This window comes from Podarcis tiliguerta (assembly GCF_965153285.1).
Source record: "Podarcis tiliguerta genome assembly, chromosome: 13".
Classification (NCBI taxonomy): domain Eukaryota; kingdom Metazoa; phylum Chordata; class Lepidosauria; order Squamata; family Lacertidae; genus Podarcis; species Podarcis tiliguerta.
In genome coordinates, this window is record NC_139546.1 from 36,097,519 (window position 1) to 36,118,109 (window position 20,591).

A 20,591-nucleotide genomic window follows, 5' to 3' on the forward strand; every position below is an offset into this window, starting at 1 on the left:
TAACAGCAGAGGGCTCAGCTGCTTCCTATCAAAGTAGCTATTGCTTGTTATGCAGGTAAAATGCCCCCTTTATTGCAATGGGCTGAGGAGGTGAGGCTATGGTTTTAAATAAGTTGTGATTGGGTCTGAGTATGGCCCCTTTTCAAGCTACACCCTTTTGGGTTAATTGACTCTTGCCACACCCATACAAATGCAGGTTTATTAAAGGGGCACAGGTAGTGAAGCTCATCCCCCGCCCCTTTAATTGTTCGTGGTTTTCTTCAGCTTGAAAATATTTTACTTTTCTTTGCTTTTAAAGAAATAGATTTGTCTGGCTTGGAGGAGAATGCAGATGGGCTTTGTGCTCCCCACCCCCCCACCCCAGTACCCTGACTTGCAAGGTTATCTGAATTTTCTGGAAAAGAGTTGAGGGTTAGGCAAGCCTGGGGAGGGAGGTGAGAGGATGTTATGATCTGAGGCCCAGATTAGGACCATGGAAAAACCGCTGCTGGAAGTTGTGGTGAGATCCACAGAAGAAGACCTTTGTCAGAAACGCCCAGCGTCTGAGGAAGAACAACCTGTTTATAAAAGACTACGGATGGATTCACCAGTTCACCCAGTCGAGTCAGAGGCCTCTCTACCACCTGAGAAGAGTATGTGGAGCTATTCTAATTGTGGGCAAACTGTTTTTTTATTTAAATTTGATTTAAAGATGGGGGGTGCAGCAGGAGAGTGATATGGGTGTTGCAAAGAAGGATTGTCTCCATAGAAGTGGTAACTCCTATTGATTAACGTGTATTCAAGATTACTTAACATTAGGCCCCATCTGTGCTAAACATTTAAAACACTTTAAACAGGTTTCCAGCAATGACTCTTTGAGAACTGTAGTTAGTTAAGCGTGATGAGAGTTGTTTGGAGACACCCCCCCCCTTCTTCTGAGCTACAATTCTCAAAGCTCCTTATAAAGGGCGATTGAATGCTTATTTATTATTTACTTTGTACATTTATTATCCCGCCTGTTAAACCACTTTGGCTTTGTTAAGCCACTCTGGGTTTAAAGCAACCTGCTACTGTGCAAATGGGGCCTTCGATTAGTTATTCATAACAGCAGCCTCTGGCTTAGGGGTCAACAGACAAAGGCCTTGGAGCCAAATCCGGCCCCTGAGCTGGGACACCTGCAGCTTCTCCAGAGGTAAGAGAAGTTGTGGGGAGATGGGTTTGCGTGGCGATGTGTCTGCCGCTGATTTTGCTAGGGCCCCCAGGCCGCATTTGCTCCTCACTCAAAACTAGTTGTGCCCTTTTCTCATGCTATGTCCCCTTTTCTCATGCTTCGGGTGGCTTGGATTAATCTAAAGAAGCGTGAGCGGAAGGTGAAAATGCATTTGTGCTCCTCCGGGAACAATTGTGCCAGAGTTAATGGAAGAGTACTTAGGCTGTAGTGCCATAATGTATGGGGGAAAGCAGGGTTGCATTTTGGTATGAAGGAAACAGTGCATGAGGAAAACATAGGCCGTACTCCTTGTTTCCAGGTCCAGTTCAAGGGTGCTCACATTAATGTTGAAAGCCCTAAATGACTTAGGCCCCAACGACTGCTTCTTTCCCTACAAAAACCCTCCAGGGGTGTTAAGATCAGCAGATGGGGCCCTCTTGGTAGTTCCACCTCCCTCAGAAGTTTGGGGTGGCTTTCAACATGGAAAAATAATAAAATCTTATTATTGAATAATAATACTGTAATTAGTTTGGGGTGGTGGCATTCTCTGTGGCAGCCCCAAATTGTTGAACTGTCTCCCCACAGAGGTGTGTCTGGCTTCTTCACAATTCAGCTCCTGGCAAATGCTGCAGACACACTTTTTTACCCTGGGCTTTGGCTCATGAGATGTGTGTTCCCAGGGCCCACCCTGTTCCTGTAATTTTAATCTGCTTTAACTGTTGTTTATTTTGAATTTTAAATACTCTAGTTGTCATTTGCCCTGGGATTGGCTGGTGAAGGGCAGGGAATAAATTTAGTAATTATCATGATGTTTAATAACGAGCAAGATGTAGAAGGCCATAAAAAAGGTCCCACTTGAGACTAAGCCTGTGTGCAGTTGGAGGAACTCGTGGGTTTGGTGTTGGTTTTCCTCATACAGCGGTTTTCTGCTAAGGAAGAAATAGGCCTTCTCTGACAGGAATAGGCTTTCTGCTAGTGGAAAGACACCTTTAGGATCCAACTCAATACATACGTAATGTGAAAATAGGGATTCCAGACATTCTTGACTTTTTAATGTTTTGTATCCAAATGATTTGTAGCTTCTACTCCAGCCTGCCCCACAGCGCCCCCTCCAGCCTGCTCCGCAGCTCCGCCTTTGTCCACACATCAGTGCAAGAAACCTTCACGCAGGGCTGCTTATCATCCCTTTGATTTCACCTCAGACGAGCTGGACCCTGCCTATGAGTGGCCAAGGGAATCTTCTTCTGCAAGGCAAAGTAAGATGCATGGAGGAGCTGACTAGTAATTTTTGTATGCTCTTTGGAAGGGACCCTGGTATGTGAGCATGGAAAAATAGGAGATCTAAAACATGTGATTTTTATGCTAGAATGGGAGAGATGGTGAACGTAAGAAAAGGAGACTGGTCTGTTTGAGAAGGTGTGGCCTACTGCTACGCATTCAAGGGAATGAAGTGGGAATGAACTGTGTCAGATTACAGGAGGGTGGGGTTGGTTGTCCACTTTTGCATACTTATCCTTTAAAAAACACCCACCCATCCCAGGAAATAGAACATAGACTCTAGCTGTGTGCTACCTCAGCCCTTTCCTGCTATGCTGAATTTATCATCATGGAGAAATCTTAACATGGGGAAATTTTCAAAAATGTGATGATTTACTTGCAGTGTGAAGAGGCACACTTTGTCTTCCCTGTTCAGCACACTCGTTTATCACCTTGTTCTGTGTAGAGCTGGCTGGCCATACCTTCCCCACCTTCAGCAGGTATGCAGCAGGAAGAAAATCATCCAGCTTTCTGAAGAATACCCTCATCCTAATGAAGCCTGTTTCAGTTTAATTTCTGATTGGAGGTTCTGTAAATACTTCCTTAACTGGAGACAGGCCTTCAGCAGTTGCAATGGGAAGAAGAAGAAGAAGAGGAGTTTGGATTTGATATCCTGCCTTTCACTCCATTTAAGGAGTCTCAAAGCGGCTAACAATCTCCTTTCCCTTCCTCCCCCACAACAAACACTCTCTGAGGTGAGTGGGGCTGAGAGACTTCAGAGAAGTGTGACTAGCCCCCAAGGTCACCCAGCAGCTTCATGTGGAGGAGCGGAGACGCGAACCCAGTTCCCCAGATTACGAGACTACCGCTCTTAACCACTACACCACACTGGCTCTCAACTGAAGCCTAATGAGGCTAAGGGAAAAGAAATATAATAAAAGTCAGGAGTCCTGTGACTTTGACAGTTTGTCGAGAAATAATCAAGAGGAATTTGGCATGAAGAGCACAAAAACTTGTGTGCAAGTAAAGCACTGGTTCCACACTTAGCACCCACTGACAAATGGGCTAGCTGTTCCAGATAACTGAGATCCATTCCAAACCACACTAAAAAGTAGGGCTGTGGGGCCACTCTGTCCGAATTCTAGATCCTGAACCAAATTGGGCTGATTGAGGCAGCCCCAGGTTAGGTCCACCCAAAGTCATCTAGAGCTGTCCCAAGGGGTGGTAATCGGGTGGCAAGGAGCAGGATGGAGGAGAAGGAGGAAATGTAGGCAGCCTGTCTGTGTCTCTTCCCCTGCCCTTGGACCACATATAAAATAGGGTTTAAAACCACAATTAAACAATGTGCTAGGGCCCCAGTTTGGGGCCCAGATCCAGGTCAAGTCTGCCCAGGACAGATCTGGAACACCGGATCAGGGGGGGGGAGGGCATGCACAGTCCTACTTAAAAGCCTTTTCATCATCATCAAGGCCTCTTTGTATCTTTCAGGTGGTGTGGATGTGATCCCTCTCCTCCGAAGCACTCTGGGCCAGTTTCCTTTAGGTTTGCGTCTGGATAAGCTGGAGGCCCTGGTGTGGAAGGAGCACAAGGTCAAGCTGTGGAAACTGTGCTTGGAGCGAGGCTACAGTGACAGCCTGAAGTTCTTGGAGGTGTTACCTGGGATCAGGCTCAAACCCTCCGGCAAAGGGACTTTCCGGTGCCTTGTGCTGTTGGACCCAGGTGAGTGTTTCTCTCCTCCAGCCTGACCTTGTGTTCTCTCAGGAGAGCTACGGAACCCACAGCCTGGCAAACTTTGGCCTTAATTTTATGCTTTTCTAGGTCATTGAAGGTTTGTATCTGATCTCCAAGAAGCAACTTGCAAATAATCTACAGGCCTAATTTTATTCAGAGGTTGTCAATGTGGCACCTGCTCACCCCATGGTGCCTGCCATAGCATCATACGGTTCCTGCAAAATGTCTCAGTAAATATCATCTCACAAAATGTCTTGGTAAATATCACCTCAAAAATCCATAATGCATGAGAGACTGATTGCCGTACCTGCTCATTTCCTGTTTGGGTTGGCTTTGTTGCTCTCTTACTTCAATACCCCCTTAAATGTGCCCATATTTTTCGGGATGCCAGGATTGGACACCCAACTTCCCATCCATTCTGAGCAGAGGAGAAATTCAGTGACCTTTTCATTGTGAGTGTATATGGCAGTGGCTGATGCACATTCTTTTGTGAGGCATGCCCACTGCTTTTTGTGATCCGGGCTGATTTTATGCTCCTTTAGATGTGGCATCCCTTTCATGTTATACCACGCCGTGACAGCACTTCCTCATAATTCCACATGTGCCCCCTGGCCCTAAAAGGTTGGTGACTCCTGTTAATTTGCCTGATTTAAAGGGATCTGGGTGGGAAGCAGTGGCTGGAGCACATGCTCTAAACGAAGAGGGTCCTGTGATCAGTTCCCCAATATTTCTAGCACAAAGGAATCAGATAGCAGCTGATGCAAAGGCCTCTGCTTGAGATGTGGAAAAGCCACTGCAGGCAGTGTTGACAATAAAGGGCCTGTAGTCTGACCTTCTATAAGGAGGCCTTGTTTTGTTTTGTTTTGTTTTTTAACCCTCCTTTTGAACAGCAGGAAAGGGCAAAATAAACAAACCCCAATATTTAAAAGCTCTCCCAGTCCCCAAGATTAAGAGTACTCTGTACCACACCTCACTCCACTTGCTTTTCAAAAGTCTTGCTTTTATATCCTGCTTTTAGTACAGAATGGAGCTCAAAGTGGTTTGTGTGGGGTTTCAAAGTGGTCTCCCATCCAGGCACTCCCGAGACCAAGATCTGCTTAGTTCCAGAAAAGCTGCTGTTGATGCTGTCTGGAGGTGGCAATATCTTTCTGCTCAGCTTTTGTACACCTCCAGCCCACTTCTCTCTGCTGGTTTCTCCACTCTGCTTTTCCCATGTTGCTTTAGTCTTCAGTAAGTAAAGCTCAGTCCCAGTGGATTTGCACCGCCCATTTTGGGAAACCCCTGAGGCTTAACTGTACGTGGGCAGGAATGCATTTTATTCCGCCGGGTATTGTTGTTGCAAAGGCTGGCTTTAAAAAAAGGAGCTTGGTGCTTGGTGAAATCTCCAAAGCTACTGGCTGTGTACATGCTATATACGTTTAAAGCGCTTTCGAAGCACATTCTTTCCCTCAAATAATTCTGGGCACTGTAGTTTGCTAAGGGTTGCTGGGAATTGTAACTCAGAGGGGCAAACTAGAGTGCGCAGAATTATTCGAGGGAAAGAATGCGTGCCGAATGTCCTTTAAATGTTTAGTGTGTGCATAGTTGTCAGGAGGCAAGGCTTCACTGTCCCCCAAAGGAAGCTGCCTTAAACAGAACCAGACCATTGGTCCACCCAGCTCAGCATTACCTGCACTGACTAGCAGTTGCTGTCCATGTTTCAGCCAGGGGACATTCCCAGCGCTACTTGGTGTTGACTTCTAGAACTTCCACCTCATGGTTGGCCTTGTTTGCTGCATGGCTCTCAGATGAGCTGGCAATGTTTTGAGAGTTACAGTTGCACAGAAGGAGGTGACAGAATTCTGGTTATTCTTCTTGATGTAGTTAAGCTAGCACCGGAGGGAGAAACTGTGTATATACATATATACACAAACATGACTTATTATTTTTTTAATGCAAGGGGAGCATTGAAATTTGGTCCTCCCCACCTGCAGTCAGAACTGGTGTAGTCCAGAAAATTATACCATCTCATTCTGTGTTGAATGGCTGTTCTGGTTTAAAGGATATAGTGCATCCTCAAAGAGGAATGGTTGCAACACAACATCATAGCACACATTTTACACGCAGAAGGTCTCAGGTAGACAGTCCTGGTTTAAAGGTAAAGGTAAAGGGACCCCTGACCGTTAGGTCCAGTCGCAGACGACTCTGGGGTTACAGCGCTCATCTCGCTTTACTGGCCGAGGGAGCCGGTATAAAAAGCAGCTTCCTACGCGGGTGGATCACTAGTCTGAAGGTAGCTTCCTATCTTTGGATTTCTGTTTTATGGCCCTTGGATATCTTAAGTGTTTTGTCTTCTGCCCCTCCCTTTTATAGCTGGCCCTTATCGTTTGTCCTATCAGCCTGCAAACACATCAAGCAAGGAACTGTGTGGCACTGCAAGAACCGTAAGGAGTTCTGCTTTGCCTTTGCAAGGATCCTGATGCTGTGAAAGAAACTGGATTCCAGCATCAGGTGGACTTTGTTGAACGGTGCTGATTTCATTATAACAAGCTTTTTTCTCCCCCCAAAAAGTGAATGCATTGGGTGCCCTGCATTACTACCTTGATTCGTCAGACTTGGGAGTTGTTGGTCTTGAAAAGAGGTGCTTTTAGGGATCAAACCTCTAGAGGGAGCAACTTCCATATTTTTGTGTGTAAACCCCCCCCCCCCCCCCATTTCTTTGGCATCTTAATAACCTAGCACTTTTATGCCTGGTGTTAATAGCTAATGGAGGAAAGTATGTAAAGGAGCTTTGGAAATGGATTCCCAGCACTGGAGCACACCAAACATTTATTTAACAGTAAGGGAAAGGAAGATAACTTGAATTGTGGAAGCCTGTGTAATTTGTGCTACTTTGTAAGGAACACTTAATGTGCAGCCGGTAGGCATCTTTCCTTGGGGCTATTGGCTTTATCAAAAGGGTGGGGGAAGATAGTGTCTCTGATTAGTGATGCAATCGTTGGTACTAGCCAATAGATTTGTGCAGCCACAGTCTGAACTGCACTAAATACTCGAATTGGTGCAGTGATGGGATGGGGTAGACGTGTTGCATGATAAAATATCCTGCATCTTAAGTGCTGGAGAACTGCTTTCCCTTTGATGCAGACATTTCTTTGAAAGAAGGCTTCCAAAATCCTAGGATTGGGCCACACTGCCGCAAAAAAAATGTGTACTTGTACCTGACTGTCCCCCCCCAATAATGGGAGGGGCATCCAGATGAGACCCTTTCCATCCCAGTGTTGTCTTAGAGGGGAGACAGGCAGGAAGGTTTTGTGTGTGTGTGTGTGTGTGTGTGTGTTTTGTTCCTTGCAAAGTCCAAAACAGCCAGGATCGAAAAACCCTGCATTTAAAGGGGGAAGGAGGCAGGACAGCATCATGTGGGAGGCTCTACATTAGTAGGGAGACGGGTGCAAGTCCAGTGTAAACAAACCCTGAGATTCTTATTGGCGTCTTGATTTCCTGACAAATATGAAGCTGGGGGTTCTACCTGCAGGGTACAAGATCCAGGCCCTCAAAGGACTCGTCTGCCTTTAAAAGGGGCACAAGAGCGAATATTTTGCTGCCTCAAGCTCCTCTTCCACTATCAGCATAGACCAAGCAACTGGAGAATCTGCACCTTGCTGGAATTTTCCCTTCTCCACAACAACTGAAGAGATGAGAGCTCTCTTGAATCTGGATCCTAGCAACCATAATTCACTTCAATCCATGCTGATAAATTGTTCTATGATGCAACACTATGTTATTTTTTCCCTTTGTCAATGAGTCTCAGGCATCTCTTCCCACTTGCTTTAGGACATTGCAGTGGCAGAACACTGGAGCCTTTGAACAAATGGGTAATGGTCACAGATGGACCGGCCTTCAATAAATCATCTGGGTTGTGCCTGTTCTCCCTTTTTGTAGCTTAGGTTCAAGCATGTATGAATCTCTTTCCAGTTCCCTCTTTTAATTTCCATTTCCTTTTTCTAGATCCAATGAGGGAGGGAAGGATTTCCTTGCCTTACTTTACTTTACAGAAGATGTCTTTTGCATGCTGTTTATCATCTGCCCTGGGTCAAAACCTCTGGGTGTGTATAAACCTTGGAACAGTCACTCTTCCTTTCTAAACTCTTCCCTTTACCAAACCAGTGGGGTTCAGTGCAATTAGTCTAACCTCTTAAACGTCAAAGCTTCTTCTGCAGGCTGCTTTGATCCAGTGCCGAAATACTGTATTTTGATCATGGAGGGAGATTTTTTTGTAATACAGCCTAGTGTCTAAGAAAAAAAACACACAGCTTGAACCGTTCTGTATGAATGTCTTCTATTTTTACAAACATTGATTTGAGGGCTGGAGAAATGTAATTCCAGATTCTGCTAGTATAATCGTTTATATATTCTTTAGTGTCTTGGTAGCTGCACCCAGCATCCCTTGAGCAGCTCATCAGTGTAAGTTTACAAACCTCCTGCTTGTTCCCAGTTCATCCTACACAAACTTGAATTGCTCTAGTGTAGTTGCATTGAAGGGAAAGTGTTTGGCTTCCCTCACTGGCAGATAAAACTTAAAATCTCAGTAAAACATGCTTGTCACAGTTCAGGATCTCATTCTGCACTCCACTGGGGTGGGTGTTTATCAGACAGAAAAGTCTCCTAGTATATTTTATTAAAAGCTAGAAACCAGTCTTATAGCCATCCCTGACTATTCTGTCCTGTCACATGAATAATCTCTCTATAAACTCTAGGAAATATTCCAGTCTGTTCCAGATTATCCTCCCAGTATTTTTTTCCCCTGCCTTGAGATTTTCAGAGAGGTTTCAGTATCGTAACTGATGGCCGTACTGGAATTGTCCTGGGTGTGGCCAAGCCCGGGATAGACCTGTACTGGCAGGATTATGATACAGCTGTCCTTGCAGTCTTCCTAGAGGCAAGTAGCCAGAGGAAGGGGTCATACGCCCAGGTGCCAGGTAAACCGGCATCCTTGGTTCTTCTGGGGCATAGCCAGTCCCTCGCTGTTTCATCAGCTCTCTTGCTGGTGTGTCCTGGTAACCCCATTTCTGTGGAAAGGTTGGAAAAAAACAACACTTCAGACTTAAGAACCAGTGTGATGTTGTGTGCGCAAGCTCATGTACAAGTAAACTAGGCAGTACCTGCCATGCATTGTAGAACTCCTCTTCAGACATAGATTTCTAGTTCTTATTGTTAAGAGAACCCTGGGTTTGCAACATGGCCTAGGTTCTTTCATGGTGTTCTCCACAACCATCAAAAATATACTTGCTGATAAAAATGAAATGAACATCTTGGCAAACCACATGAATTACAACCAGGTCTTATCAAGGAGCCCCTCCGCCCTCGTATCTGTTCTGAACTATGTGAAATAGTAGAAAGATGCAGCTTCTGAGCATGTACAAAGTAATTTCTCCCACTACCATCTGCATCTACAGATCCTAAGTTGAGGGGCAGGGCTTCTGTTTCACCCTGTTTGGTTTCCAGGTATGGTTAAACCCTAACTCTTATCTACTTAGAAATTTAATCACTGCCTGTGAGAATCCTGAATTTGAGGCAGAGTTCTAACATTTATGGTGTTGATGTTCCTAGATTCCCTGTGGAGACTGCTAGGCACAATAGCTGCAGGAAAGAGGAAGCGAATTTGTGGTAGATGAGGAAGCTGTGGGGGAATGGGGAGGATGAATTTGTATTTTCAATATTGTTAGGCTCCTTTCATGATTCTCTCTCCAAAGCATTTAATATTAAAGCTATTAAAGTTACAAGATGTAACATAAAAACATGACTTCAAACATACTACTGCACCTAAAAGAACTATATTCTACAAATAGTGTGGAGTTTGAGTGGAGGAGAGCAACTTCTTTTTTTCCTGACAAGGTGACTGTGCCTTAACCATTCCTGGCACAAGGCTTGGGGAAAGCCTTACCTGTTCAATGGCTGGCTGCCCTGCATAAAAACATTCAGGGTTTGGAGGGAGGAACCTAGCTGATAAGTACAGAGGGACCTTCATGCTTCTAAGGCTCGTCATTCTAGAGTTCTCCCTCCCTATCATAGGTGTAGCCTTGATCAATATTGACCGAAGGTGCTGTCTACAGCAGTTCACCCAAGCTCAAAGGCAAAGGAGGCAGAGTTTTCTATCAATCCAATTTGTCAAAAACTCCAGAGGTAGGCCTAATGCTTCCTTGAATCTTCTGCTCTAGGACCTGCCTCCTGTCTGTGCCCAGCTGTTGCCCGTGGCAACCAGGCACCCTATGAAAACAGGGACATAGGAGCTGAGGTCTGGGTACCACCAGCAGGGTCTGCTCAACACAATTTAGTACTCAAGGCAGAAGATGCCCATTACCCGCTCTCATTATGGAATATAATCTGTCATCTTATAATAACCAGGCATTTCCTTTTCAACGAGGTTTGTGGGTCAGATTAGTCTGCTTCCCACTCTTCCCTCTTTAATAGTACCGAGATGATATCTGCCACTTCTCTGGCCACCAGAAAGTGCTAAGAGCTAGTGTTTGGTCTGTGTGTGGGACTGAAATCTAAGGTTGCCACATTTTAACAGGCCAAGCATTGTTAATTAAAGCAAGGCCACACCTTGTTTTTACCACCTGTTGGCCAGCTGTTAAAGTCACTAAGTCTGTCAAATAAAACAGATGTGGTGCAGAGGTAGAGCCATGATTTGGGAAGGCCTCGCTTTCAAATATGGCCTCATCAAGTGGCTCTGGCCAAACCCCACTCAGCCCCACCCCAATCCCTGCAATCTAAGGATGCTACTGGCCCATCATTTCAGGGCCGTTGCAATGATTACAAAAATGTATGTGACATTCTTTGGACATTTGGAAATGCTATAATGCTAAGGACAAAGTCCCATCTCAACCAGAGGCTTACAGGTAGGCCTTGGGGAAGTCATAACCTTTTAGGGCTATTTTCAAGCACCCTGGCTCTGTCCTTAAACAATCACCAAGTACCTACTGGGCCGCTGGCCTCGTCAGAAACTTGATTTTGGTTAGGAAGTAGGGACATACATAATTTATTTTTCTGTGACAAAGTGTAACCTCAGGGGTGTTCTGACAACATGAAAATGCTCTCATGTAAGGGAATTGATATCCTCACTATCCTGCAAATGAAATGACTGGGTTTGCTTTGTTTTAAGGGAACAGTATTCTTTATAATTTTCCAACCTTATCTGGTACCTTTAAATTTATATATTCAACACCCCTTTGTGATTGGAAATCAAAATATTGATCCTACCCAGCCATGGGAAGCTTTGTGGGGGGGGGGAGGTTGCGGGGCGGGACAGAACAAGTTGGTTCCCACAGTAACCAGGACTCAAGATCAGGAACTGGTTTCTGTAGCAACTGGAATGTCTGAGGGAATGTTGAGTGCTGGAATTGATGGAGAACAAAACATCTGGAATTGATGGAGAACAAAAACTTTTTTTGTTTTAAAACCATCCAGACTTCATGGGGAAAACAGTGCTCGAGTCGCCAAAGTGACTAGAAGCGATCATCACGGCTTTTTCCAGGGCGTGGATTTACAGAAATGTACACTTTGACCTCCTGCAGCACAAAGCAGGATCAGAGAATATTGAATTCTTTTGTTCCCATGGAAACCTAAATTACTACCGAAATGTTGATTCGCAAGGGAGTCGGAGTTTAGACTGCACAGCAAAAGGAATGTCTTGAAAACCAAATGCGTTTTCTCTCACAGAAAGAAACACTGGGGAGAGAAAACCAAATCTCCCTCTGGAAATTGGTTCCTGCATTTTTCCACAGTGGCTGTTAACATGGGGGGCAGGTGTCTGGGTTTTGCTGTGTCGCCCCCGAGTGAAAGTCTTGCAGGCAGACCAGCAAGCTTATAATTTGTCTGGTGCAGGTGGGGGTTGCAGAGACAAATGGGCAGGTAAGAGAAAGGTGCTTAACCCTCCCCCACAACCCCTCCCCCAGGTTATTCTCCCCTCCCCACAACTGCGTTTATCCCTAATCTTAGAACAGATCTGGAGAAAACAGGAAGAAGATACTCAGGATAATCAACAAGGGGGGGGGGGAGAGCTAAGTTCCCCTGGCACCGACCCCACCAAGTCTCTCCCCGAGAGACCCTCTGCCATGTAATGCTGCTGTAGGTGCAAACATGCATTTAGAGGTCCAGCTAGAATGAAGACCATAGCGGCCATTGTATGTACTGCCCTCTTGTTCCTGCTGCTGAGAGCCAGTCACTGGCCAGGCTGGGTTCTGAAAGGAATGTGAAGGTTACTCACAGTAAAAAGTCATGAAATGCATGTGGCAACAGAGAAGTTTGTTGCGACATCTAAAAATAGGTCTGCCGGAAAAAAGGATCTGGCTGAAATGGACTTGGGCCGCCGCCAGGCTCATTCCCCTCTTGTATTTTCCCCTTCTTGTCAAGCAACGTGCAAGAGGGATCAAGCACCTGCCTAATTAACTGTGGCTTCTTACCCAACACTGCGTTAGGAGCAGATCTGCTTACAAGGAAGAGCTCCAGTCTCTTAATTTGAAAGGGGGGGAGGCAACTCAAGGCAGTCCCTTATTGAGTAGACATACAAGCCTACCAGTGTGGTATAGTGGTTAAAGTGTTGGACTAGGACCTGGGAGACTAGTGTTCAAATCCTTACTTGGCTGTGAAACTCACTTGGGTGACCTTGGGCTGGTCACTGCCTCTCAGCCTAACCTACCCTGCAGGGTTTTTTGAGGATTAAGTGAGGAGGAGGAGAACCACATGTGTCGTCTTGAGCTCCTTTGAAAAAGAAGTGGGATATAAATGCAATTTATAAACATTACCACTCAGTGGCGTAGCGTGGGGGGTGCAGGGGGGGCCGGCCGCACCGGGTGCAACATCTGGGGGTTAGGGTTAGGGGGCACAAATCCACGGGTTAGGGGGCGCAAATCCATGGGTTAGGGGGCGCAAATTACTTGCCTTGGCCCGGGTGCTGACAACCCACGCTACGCCACTGTTACCACTTGATGTGTTAGTCCGGGATACCTACTTGTGAGTCGCATGCCAGCCCTCTGTTTCAAGTGCCCCATAGGCAAGGCAGATTTTTATTAGATGGTTGGGGTTGGGGGAGTGGGCTGCAAAACCTGTCCGGCCATCAAGAGGACAGGTGGTGGAGAACGTACAACACAACTGCAATAATACTGCGCTGTGGGGCCTTCAGCAATGACAGTGCCTGCTATCAAGTGTGGACTACACTTCAGATATCTCTTGGGACACAGAACAGGAAAGATGATGTAGATGAGAATTAGATGTACTGTGGGATGGAGACTGGGTTCTTAGGAAAGGAACTTGGAAATAATTGGTTTGGAGCATATGTACTAAATGGGGCTGTGCAGGGTTCAGTTTCTAAGATGAGAAGGCTCAAGTGTAGAAAGCCTTGAGCCCTAACCCTAATGATACACTCTGCACATGCCTAGAAACACCCTCTTCTTATTCAAGGATATACTTGAATAGGAATATACTTCTGGTGTTTTTATTTTAAGAGGGTTAAAGGATCCCAGGATCATTTCCTCTAATGCACAGCACATCCACTTCCCAAAGAACCCTAATCTCCTGTCTTGTTTCTGTCTTGTATCCAGTGGAGAAATGGTGTGGTGAAGCGGACAGAGGATCGGACAGAGAGACCTGGCATCAAATCCCCAGTCAGCTATGAAGCCCCTCTCACATGGCTGCAGTGCTCTGGTTTTAATGTTTGATGCTTTATTATGTTTTCTATATTCTGTAAGCTGCCCAGGGTGGCTGGGGAAACCTAGCCAGATGGGCGGGGTATAAATAATAAAATTGTTGTTGTTGTTACCTTAGAGACAAATGGGTGACCCTTTTCTGTGTACAAGAAAGAGTGGTTGTTGTTGTGTGCGAGTTGGGCTGATGCTGGAAGCTGGGAATACAGACACAAGACTGCTCTGTGCTGGGCTTGGTTTCCCTACTAATCTAAAGGAGAAGCAGGATCAGTTGGGGTGGGGGTTCTGCGAGCCCCTCCATCCTTTGCTCAGGTTGTATATATGTGTAAATAAAACTACATATCCCAAAGACACCATAGTCTCTCCTGATCTCCATTCCAAGGATACTGAAGCCTGGGGAAAGCGCTTGGAGCCCATGGAATTTCTTGCCACTGGCCAATTGGGGTAACGTGTAACAGTATAATGGATAGCTTTATAGTATTGGCTGCGTTTCCCTCCCAAGATATGTGGCCACTCTAGAACGTACCGGGTCCTAGAGTTGGGAAATATAGGTGATGCTTACCTTAGCTTCTTCTGCTGAGTCTATCCCATTCCATCCCCTTCCTGTTGTGCTGGTTCCGGAGATCTGGCTGAGGTCCCACAGGGACTTACTAGCGCGAGCCCCTGTGGTCTTGGCTGCTGAAAGCCGAGGGCGCTGTACGTTCCTAAGTATATCGCTAAGAGCATTCTGCCCATCGGGGGATCCGTGCAGGCCCCCTCCTGAAAGGTCTGTGCCACGCCATGCTGCCAGTCTGTTTCGAATAGACACCTCTGGAGGTGGGGTGGGTAGCACAGGGTCTTCCGCTGTAGCAGGGGAGGCCAATACTAACTCCCACTCTCCAGCGTGGCTCTTGGCCACGGGTTGAGGGGCCACGGAGCGTCGCTCTGCAATGCGGTTGGACAGCTGCACCCCATCCAGGACGCTGACGTACGGAGTGATATCTGGCCCGTTGGTACTTGGTAATGGAGCCAGGCTCGAAGCAGGCTGGAGTCTAGGCGAAATTTCTAGGGCTGGCAGGGGACAAGAGGCAGCATATAAGATGCGGAACTCCCGGTCAAATGCTCCTGTCACTTCTCCTGTAAGCTGAGTGACCAGCTGGCGGTTCAAGCGAGCATCTGTCCACGTGAAGCTGTTGAGAAGAAAGGGGTTTTAGCCATGAATCATGTGCAGTGTTAGAAACTGAGATATGAAAGCTTGGAGCTAAATGGCCCCTTAAAACTAGGTTATGGGCACAACAACGAAATGTCTAGGCGCGCTTTTTTAGAACAAGAATACAAAGCTGAAAATGAATGAACTGCAGCTAAAATATTATGTTCGTTTTTCACATGCTCCAGTCCTTCCCCTGCCCGTCCCCTAATATTCTTAAGAGGGTCTTTTCTCCAGTCTTCAGAGAGTAGCTGGAAGTGGAGAGGCAGAAAAAGGTCTTTCTTTCCTTCCACTCGGCAGTTTCAATCTGAAATCTTAGGCGCAGTACTGTGCCCAGAACTCAGAAATTGCTTGCGCTAATGAAATTCCCTGCCACAAAATGCGCCTAGAAAAACGGGAGTTTCAAACACTGATCATGTACATTTTGGGCAACTACCGTCTCTTTGTGTGGAATTATGAATATAAGAAAATCCAAAAAGCTGAGATTCCAATGACACAATAATGGACAAGCCATGCTTACTTTGTATCCATGTGGAGCTCAACAAGGACATTTCTAGGTCCTTGAAAGACCTGGGAAACAGGTCTCTGATGCAAATTTGCGTATGCTGATTTATATATGGTAATTTAGGCTGTCTTTCAGAGGGAGAAAAACAAGTACTGGCTGTCTGAGCTATGAGCCAGCAACAGGATTTTCTGACCTCAGTGTGTGCACTGAATGCTTGGCCTCACCTGCAGTCGATTGGCAAGAAGGTTGCTTCTGTATGTACTGCAACTAAAATGAATGCCCCTGGGCAAATCAAGAGGGCAGGTAGAATGGCAGGTAGAAAGGGGGAATGGGGAGGAAAGCCAGACCTCAGAAAAAGACTTGCGGCTTGGACAGACCCCCCGGGGCCATTGTATAACAATGCTATTTGAGCTCAGTCTGGAAGCTAGGGTGGCTTTATGTCCTGCTGTGTACAGAGGAGAGTCCTCTGCTTGAAGTGCTGTCTGATGTAAGTCTGGTTTAACGAGAAAGAACCCTAAGAAGGGAGAGCAGGAGAGGCCTTGAAGTCTTTCATCCACAGTTTTAGCAACCCTGCTCAGCCGTCCCTACTACTGCACAAGGAGATGTGTTGTACAGTGGTACCTTGGTTTAAGAACAGCTTAGTTTATGAACAACTTGGATTAAGAATGCTGCAAAATCTGGAAGTAGGTGTTTTGGTTTGTGAATTTCGCCTTGAAAGCAGAACACGTTCCCCTTCCATTTGTAAATTGAGTTCCCCACTGCTATGGAAAGCACCCCTTGGTTTAAGAACGCTTTAAGAACGGACTTTCGGAGTGGATTAAGTTCGTAAACCAAGATACCACTGTATTTTTGTCTTAATTACAGCAATTATTTCTAAATTTGCATCTAAACTTATACATTTGCATATGATATGCTTTCTTTTTTAGTGTTGCATTTTCTCTTTTTGGGGGGACATGTGTGACCAAACTAGAGGTGCCCTAAGGGCATATCTACATCTCAGGATTTCTCAGTTTCATGCCAGTTTAACTCTCATCGCTTAACCCACAGAATTCTGGGTATTGTAGTTTGAAGGTGCTGAAAATCTCTACCCCACCCAATGCCTTACAGTTCCTCAAGGAGAACTAATGACTGTTCAGCCAGTTGAAGTTTGTAGTGAAGATAATCTGGATTCAAGATAATCTGACTCAAGAGGTGCTTGACTTTGTACATGCTTGTCATCGCCCTGTAGCAAATTTATGAAGTGAAAGGTCTTTTGTATCTCGGCCCAGAACACTTGTAAGGGATAGGAAGATGCTAGCACCACTCTAACTTATAAAGTGAGAAAACACTTTCTGGACTATACCAGCAACCTCAGAACTGAAAGCTCTCTCATTCATATATATATATATATATATATATATATATATATATATATATAAAACAGCAACAGGACATGCAAAGTAGATGTCAGTTGCAGCCTCTCTTTCCTGACATGCTGGTTTTCTACAGAGAGATATTTTAGCATTCAAACATGTTCCCCACCCCAACTCAACTGTGGTCTGTAATGGCTTCAGTAATACTGTTTAGGAGGCAAAATGCTTCTAAAGTATTGTGACAACATACATAGAAATTCCTCATTTTATCTTCAAAACAACCTGTGAGGTAGATCAGGCTTAGGTATCAGCCTGCCAAGCCATGAGCTTCATGGCCAAATGGGAATATCTTAGACATGTTTTTCCCACGTCCAAACCCAGCGTTCCAGCCGTGGCACTGCATTCATTTTGCTATACCGAACCTCAGTGCTACAAAGAGCTATAACTAGCAATACAGAGATTAGAAAAAAGATGGTTAGAAATGAGAAGTTAGAAAAAGAGAGGTTAGGAAAAAGGTAACTAAGAAGAACAGAGCAGAGATTTACAAAATTATGTATGGTGCGGGTAAGAATTTTTCTCCCTCTCTCGTGATGCTAGGACTCAGTCACCCAGTGAAATGAATGAGAAGTAGATTCAAGACAGACAGGCATAAATATGTCTTCACCCAATGCACAATTAATTTGTAGAATTCAGTGCCATTAGTGGCTACTAGCTCAGATGGCTTTAAAATGAAGCGCAGCCCTGTGGCCCTCCAGATATTGTTGGATTCAAAGTCACATCAGCCTCAGCCCAAATGGCCAATGGTCCAGGATGATGGGAACATAGAATGGGCCAATGGCCCATCTGGTCCAGCATTCAGTTCTCACTGTGGCCTCCCAAAAAATCCAGGAATCGTAGTCTAGCAACAGTTTGGAAGGTCACTTCTTCTCCCCCCCCCCCTGCATTTGATAAATTCATGGAGAAAAAGTCTACCAGAATTATTAGCAGTCGCAGCTGAATAGAACCTCCATGTTCAGAGGAAGTAGGGCTTTCAATCTGCTTGGGGGGAAACAGGTGAGGGCTGTAGCCTTCATAATGTGTTGCCGGGCTTCCCAGAAGGGTTTGACTTGCCACTGTGGGAAAAGGGATGTGAGATCAGACACACCTTTCGTCTGATCCGGGAAGGCTTGTCTTTGGTCCTTAGGGAGGATTAACTAAAAACCAACCACACATCTCATTGTTTATCCAACTCATTGTTAAACTGCCCATGAAATGGGGTGGGGACCCTGCGCCTTTTCTGTGTAACTTGATCCTGGCCTTTCACACTTATCTTCGCATCTCAAGTAATTTCCCAAATGGCGTATTGTGTGCGGTGCTCTCTGATGCATGCCCAAAACTTTATCTTCAGTTCTGAGGTGCCAGTGTGGAGTGGACCCATGTGAGTCACAGGCGCCAACTTAAAATGCAGTTGTGTGTTTTCTTAGTATGATCCAGTTGTGCCCAGAGATTGAAGGAAATTACCTTCAGCACAGGTAAAATTTTGGACGAGAGCATTAAATTTATCAGAAACAGCAAGCAGAAGTCCTGTTTGGCCAGCTTCAGTATATCTGTTTGAAGAACCAGGTAGCAAGTGATAGAAAAGTCTTGTGCCTGAAATGTTGTAAAGCAGCTGAGCTGGATGAACCAATGGGCTGGACGTGTTTATAAGGCAAGCTTTTCCATTCATTGTTGTCTCTGCTTCTTAATGTCACTGTCCGTTTTGCCATTTCAGCATATTCCATTAATTTAACTTGCCAATCTTCTTTAGTTTATTGCATATATACAGAAGTATTGTACACAGGTTAATACATTAGCAGGGTTTAAGAAGTACTTGTAATTTTACAGTGAATGGATAATAGTGATTTAAATATGTTATAATTTAATAATGGACGTGCAGCATGTTGACAAATAAGGGACTATAGGGAAGTCAATTTGTTTTGCTTTGTTTTTGTATTGTTTGGGGGGGGGTTGTTATTTTTGGAAAACCAATAAAATATTATTTTAAAAAGGCAAGCTTTTCACTGTTGTCTTGCCATCTGCTCACATAAGAATTAGAGTTGCACACATGTATGTCTCCTGAGAGACCCTGCCCCGTGTGGTACTCCAATCCCATGTATTCTAAAAAGCAAGGGACTTCCTCCTTCTCGTGAGATGTGCAGACCTCCATCAGACCCTCACGGAAGGCTGCATACAAAGAGGTTCAGAGTGCAAAACTGAACCCAGGGAGGAAGAAGCGTGCAGCTGGTAGGGCAGAGGATAAATCCACCAAGCCAAACTCTGGGAGGCAGAGAATTAGGATTATATTGCAGGCTGCGTGATTCATTGCCATCAAAAAGCGACGAGGAGAAATTGTGCCTGAACTTGGGAGACTGCAGAGGTGGCATCGTTCCACACAGCAATCTGCTGCAGCCACCACAGGGAACAAACTGTGATGTCTTAATGGACACAGAGGACCGAGCCATAAACATGGTATCTACATGTTCAGGATGGATTGTGCTGTGCTAGAGAATTCTCGGGTAACTCTTTTCGGCATCCCAATAGTGCTGCTGAATTATTAGTGTAAGGGAGAAGTGAGAGACGCCATTATTTTTCACACAACTGCCTAGATGCAGTCATTTCTGGGTTGGGACGCACCATCATACCACAGGCACAAGGACTCAACATTCAAAAGCATGTGAAGGATTTTATTGCTTGCAAAGTCAGAGGAGACCCAGCACAAGAATGGTGGGGAGGGCAAGCTGGAGGAAAAGAGGAGGGGCTTTCAGGAACTGAGCTGCATTGCACAAATTCCCCTGGCAGCAGTTGGTGACCAAACTGTAGGTTACCCCCATGTGGGCAACAGGTTGCTCTTTGCCACAGTTGATGGAGCGAGTACAACCCTTGTTTTGGATCATTGATACCCCCAAAGCAGCTCCTTGACCCACAAAGCAATCTTCATCTTCGGCACAACTCATCTTGGTGGCTGGGCATTTGGCGGAGGCAGTGATGTCACAAAAGTAGCATTCCTTGGAAAATATGGAGGGCAGCACACAGACCAGAAGATATACAAGGCCCAAGGGCACAGGATGCTCCATCACTTGCTGCTTGAGAATAAGAGAGTTATTTCCTAAGTAACAGAAATGAAGATGGTCGTAACCTTCTAAAATCCTCTCCACCAGCTGATTTATTTCTCCACCTCTCTTTTTTGTGGCTTCAGAGAATTCAGAAGTAGAGTTGTCTTGTTTTTCAAGCCCTGTTTTCCAATAAAATGAATACTGTAGTCTTGATTTCCTGGTCCCAGAAAAGAAAAAAATTCTCAGCTGGTGGCTGCAGGTTTTCTGAAACGCAGAAACTTGTTTTTTCAACAGGTTGGATCCCAGCTTTCTCTTCTTTCAAAGGAAGCTCTTAACCTGGGTTTTCTCTACCATGTGGTTTTCAAAAACCAATAGTACTACTACCCAGCTTGACTTTATTCATCACTAAACCAGATTCCTTACATTTTGTAGATCTGGCTTTTCTTGAGATACAGGAATCTTACACAGAGGAAGCTTATAGCTTTGGAAATGAGCTACAGATCAGTCTGTGCTTCCCAAATAGCAGCTTTCTTTCCAGGAGCAAATCACAAAGACCACTTTAGATCTCCTAGTTCCAGAAATGAAAGTCCTCACTGATGAACTCATAACTCAAAAGTCCT

General features: G+C 45.3%; 2 protein-coding genes across 4 annotated transcripts in view; one reads left to right on the forward strand and one right to left on the reverse strand.

The window, feature by feature from the left end:
- Positions 1 to 13,985, forward strand: LOC310662367 (uncharacterized protein). Of its 3 annotated transcripts, none has more exons than XM_083409215.1 (4): positions 1 to 632; positions 2,269 to 2,445; positions 3,935 to 4,165; positions 13,756 to 13,985. In XM_083409215.1, exons 1-4 carry the CDS (start codon positions 473 to 475, stop codon positions 13,827 to 13,829), a joined length of 642 nt encoding a protein of 213 aa, XP_083265341.1. In that variant the 5' UTR covers positions 1 to 472; the 3' UTR covers positions 13,830 to 13,985. The 3 variants fall into 3 exon arrangements, with proteins under 3 accessions (XP_083265341.1, XP_083265343.1, XP_083265342.1); XM_083409217.1 differs by lacking the exon at positions 1 to 632 and adding an exon at positions 682 to 750; XM_083409216.1 differs by lacking the exon at positions 1 to 632 and adding an exon at positions 1,237 to 1,338.
- FAM83E (family with sequence similarity 83 member E) overlaps positions 8,475 to 20,591 on the reverse strand; it is a 21,603-nt gene continuing 9,486 nt past the window's right edge. The window contains exons 6-7 of the mRNA XM_083409203.1: positions 14,420 to 15,026; positions 8,475 to 9,222 (exon numbers count right to left, since the gene is read on the reverse strand). Coding sequence (XP_083265329.1) covers positions 8,983 to 9,222; positions 14,420 to 15,026 — 847 coding nt within the window. The 3' untranslated portion in view covers positions 8,475 to 8,982. The remainder of the gene's footprint in view (positions 9,223 to 14,419; positions 15,027 to 20,591) is intronic.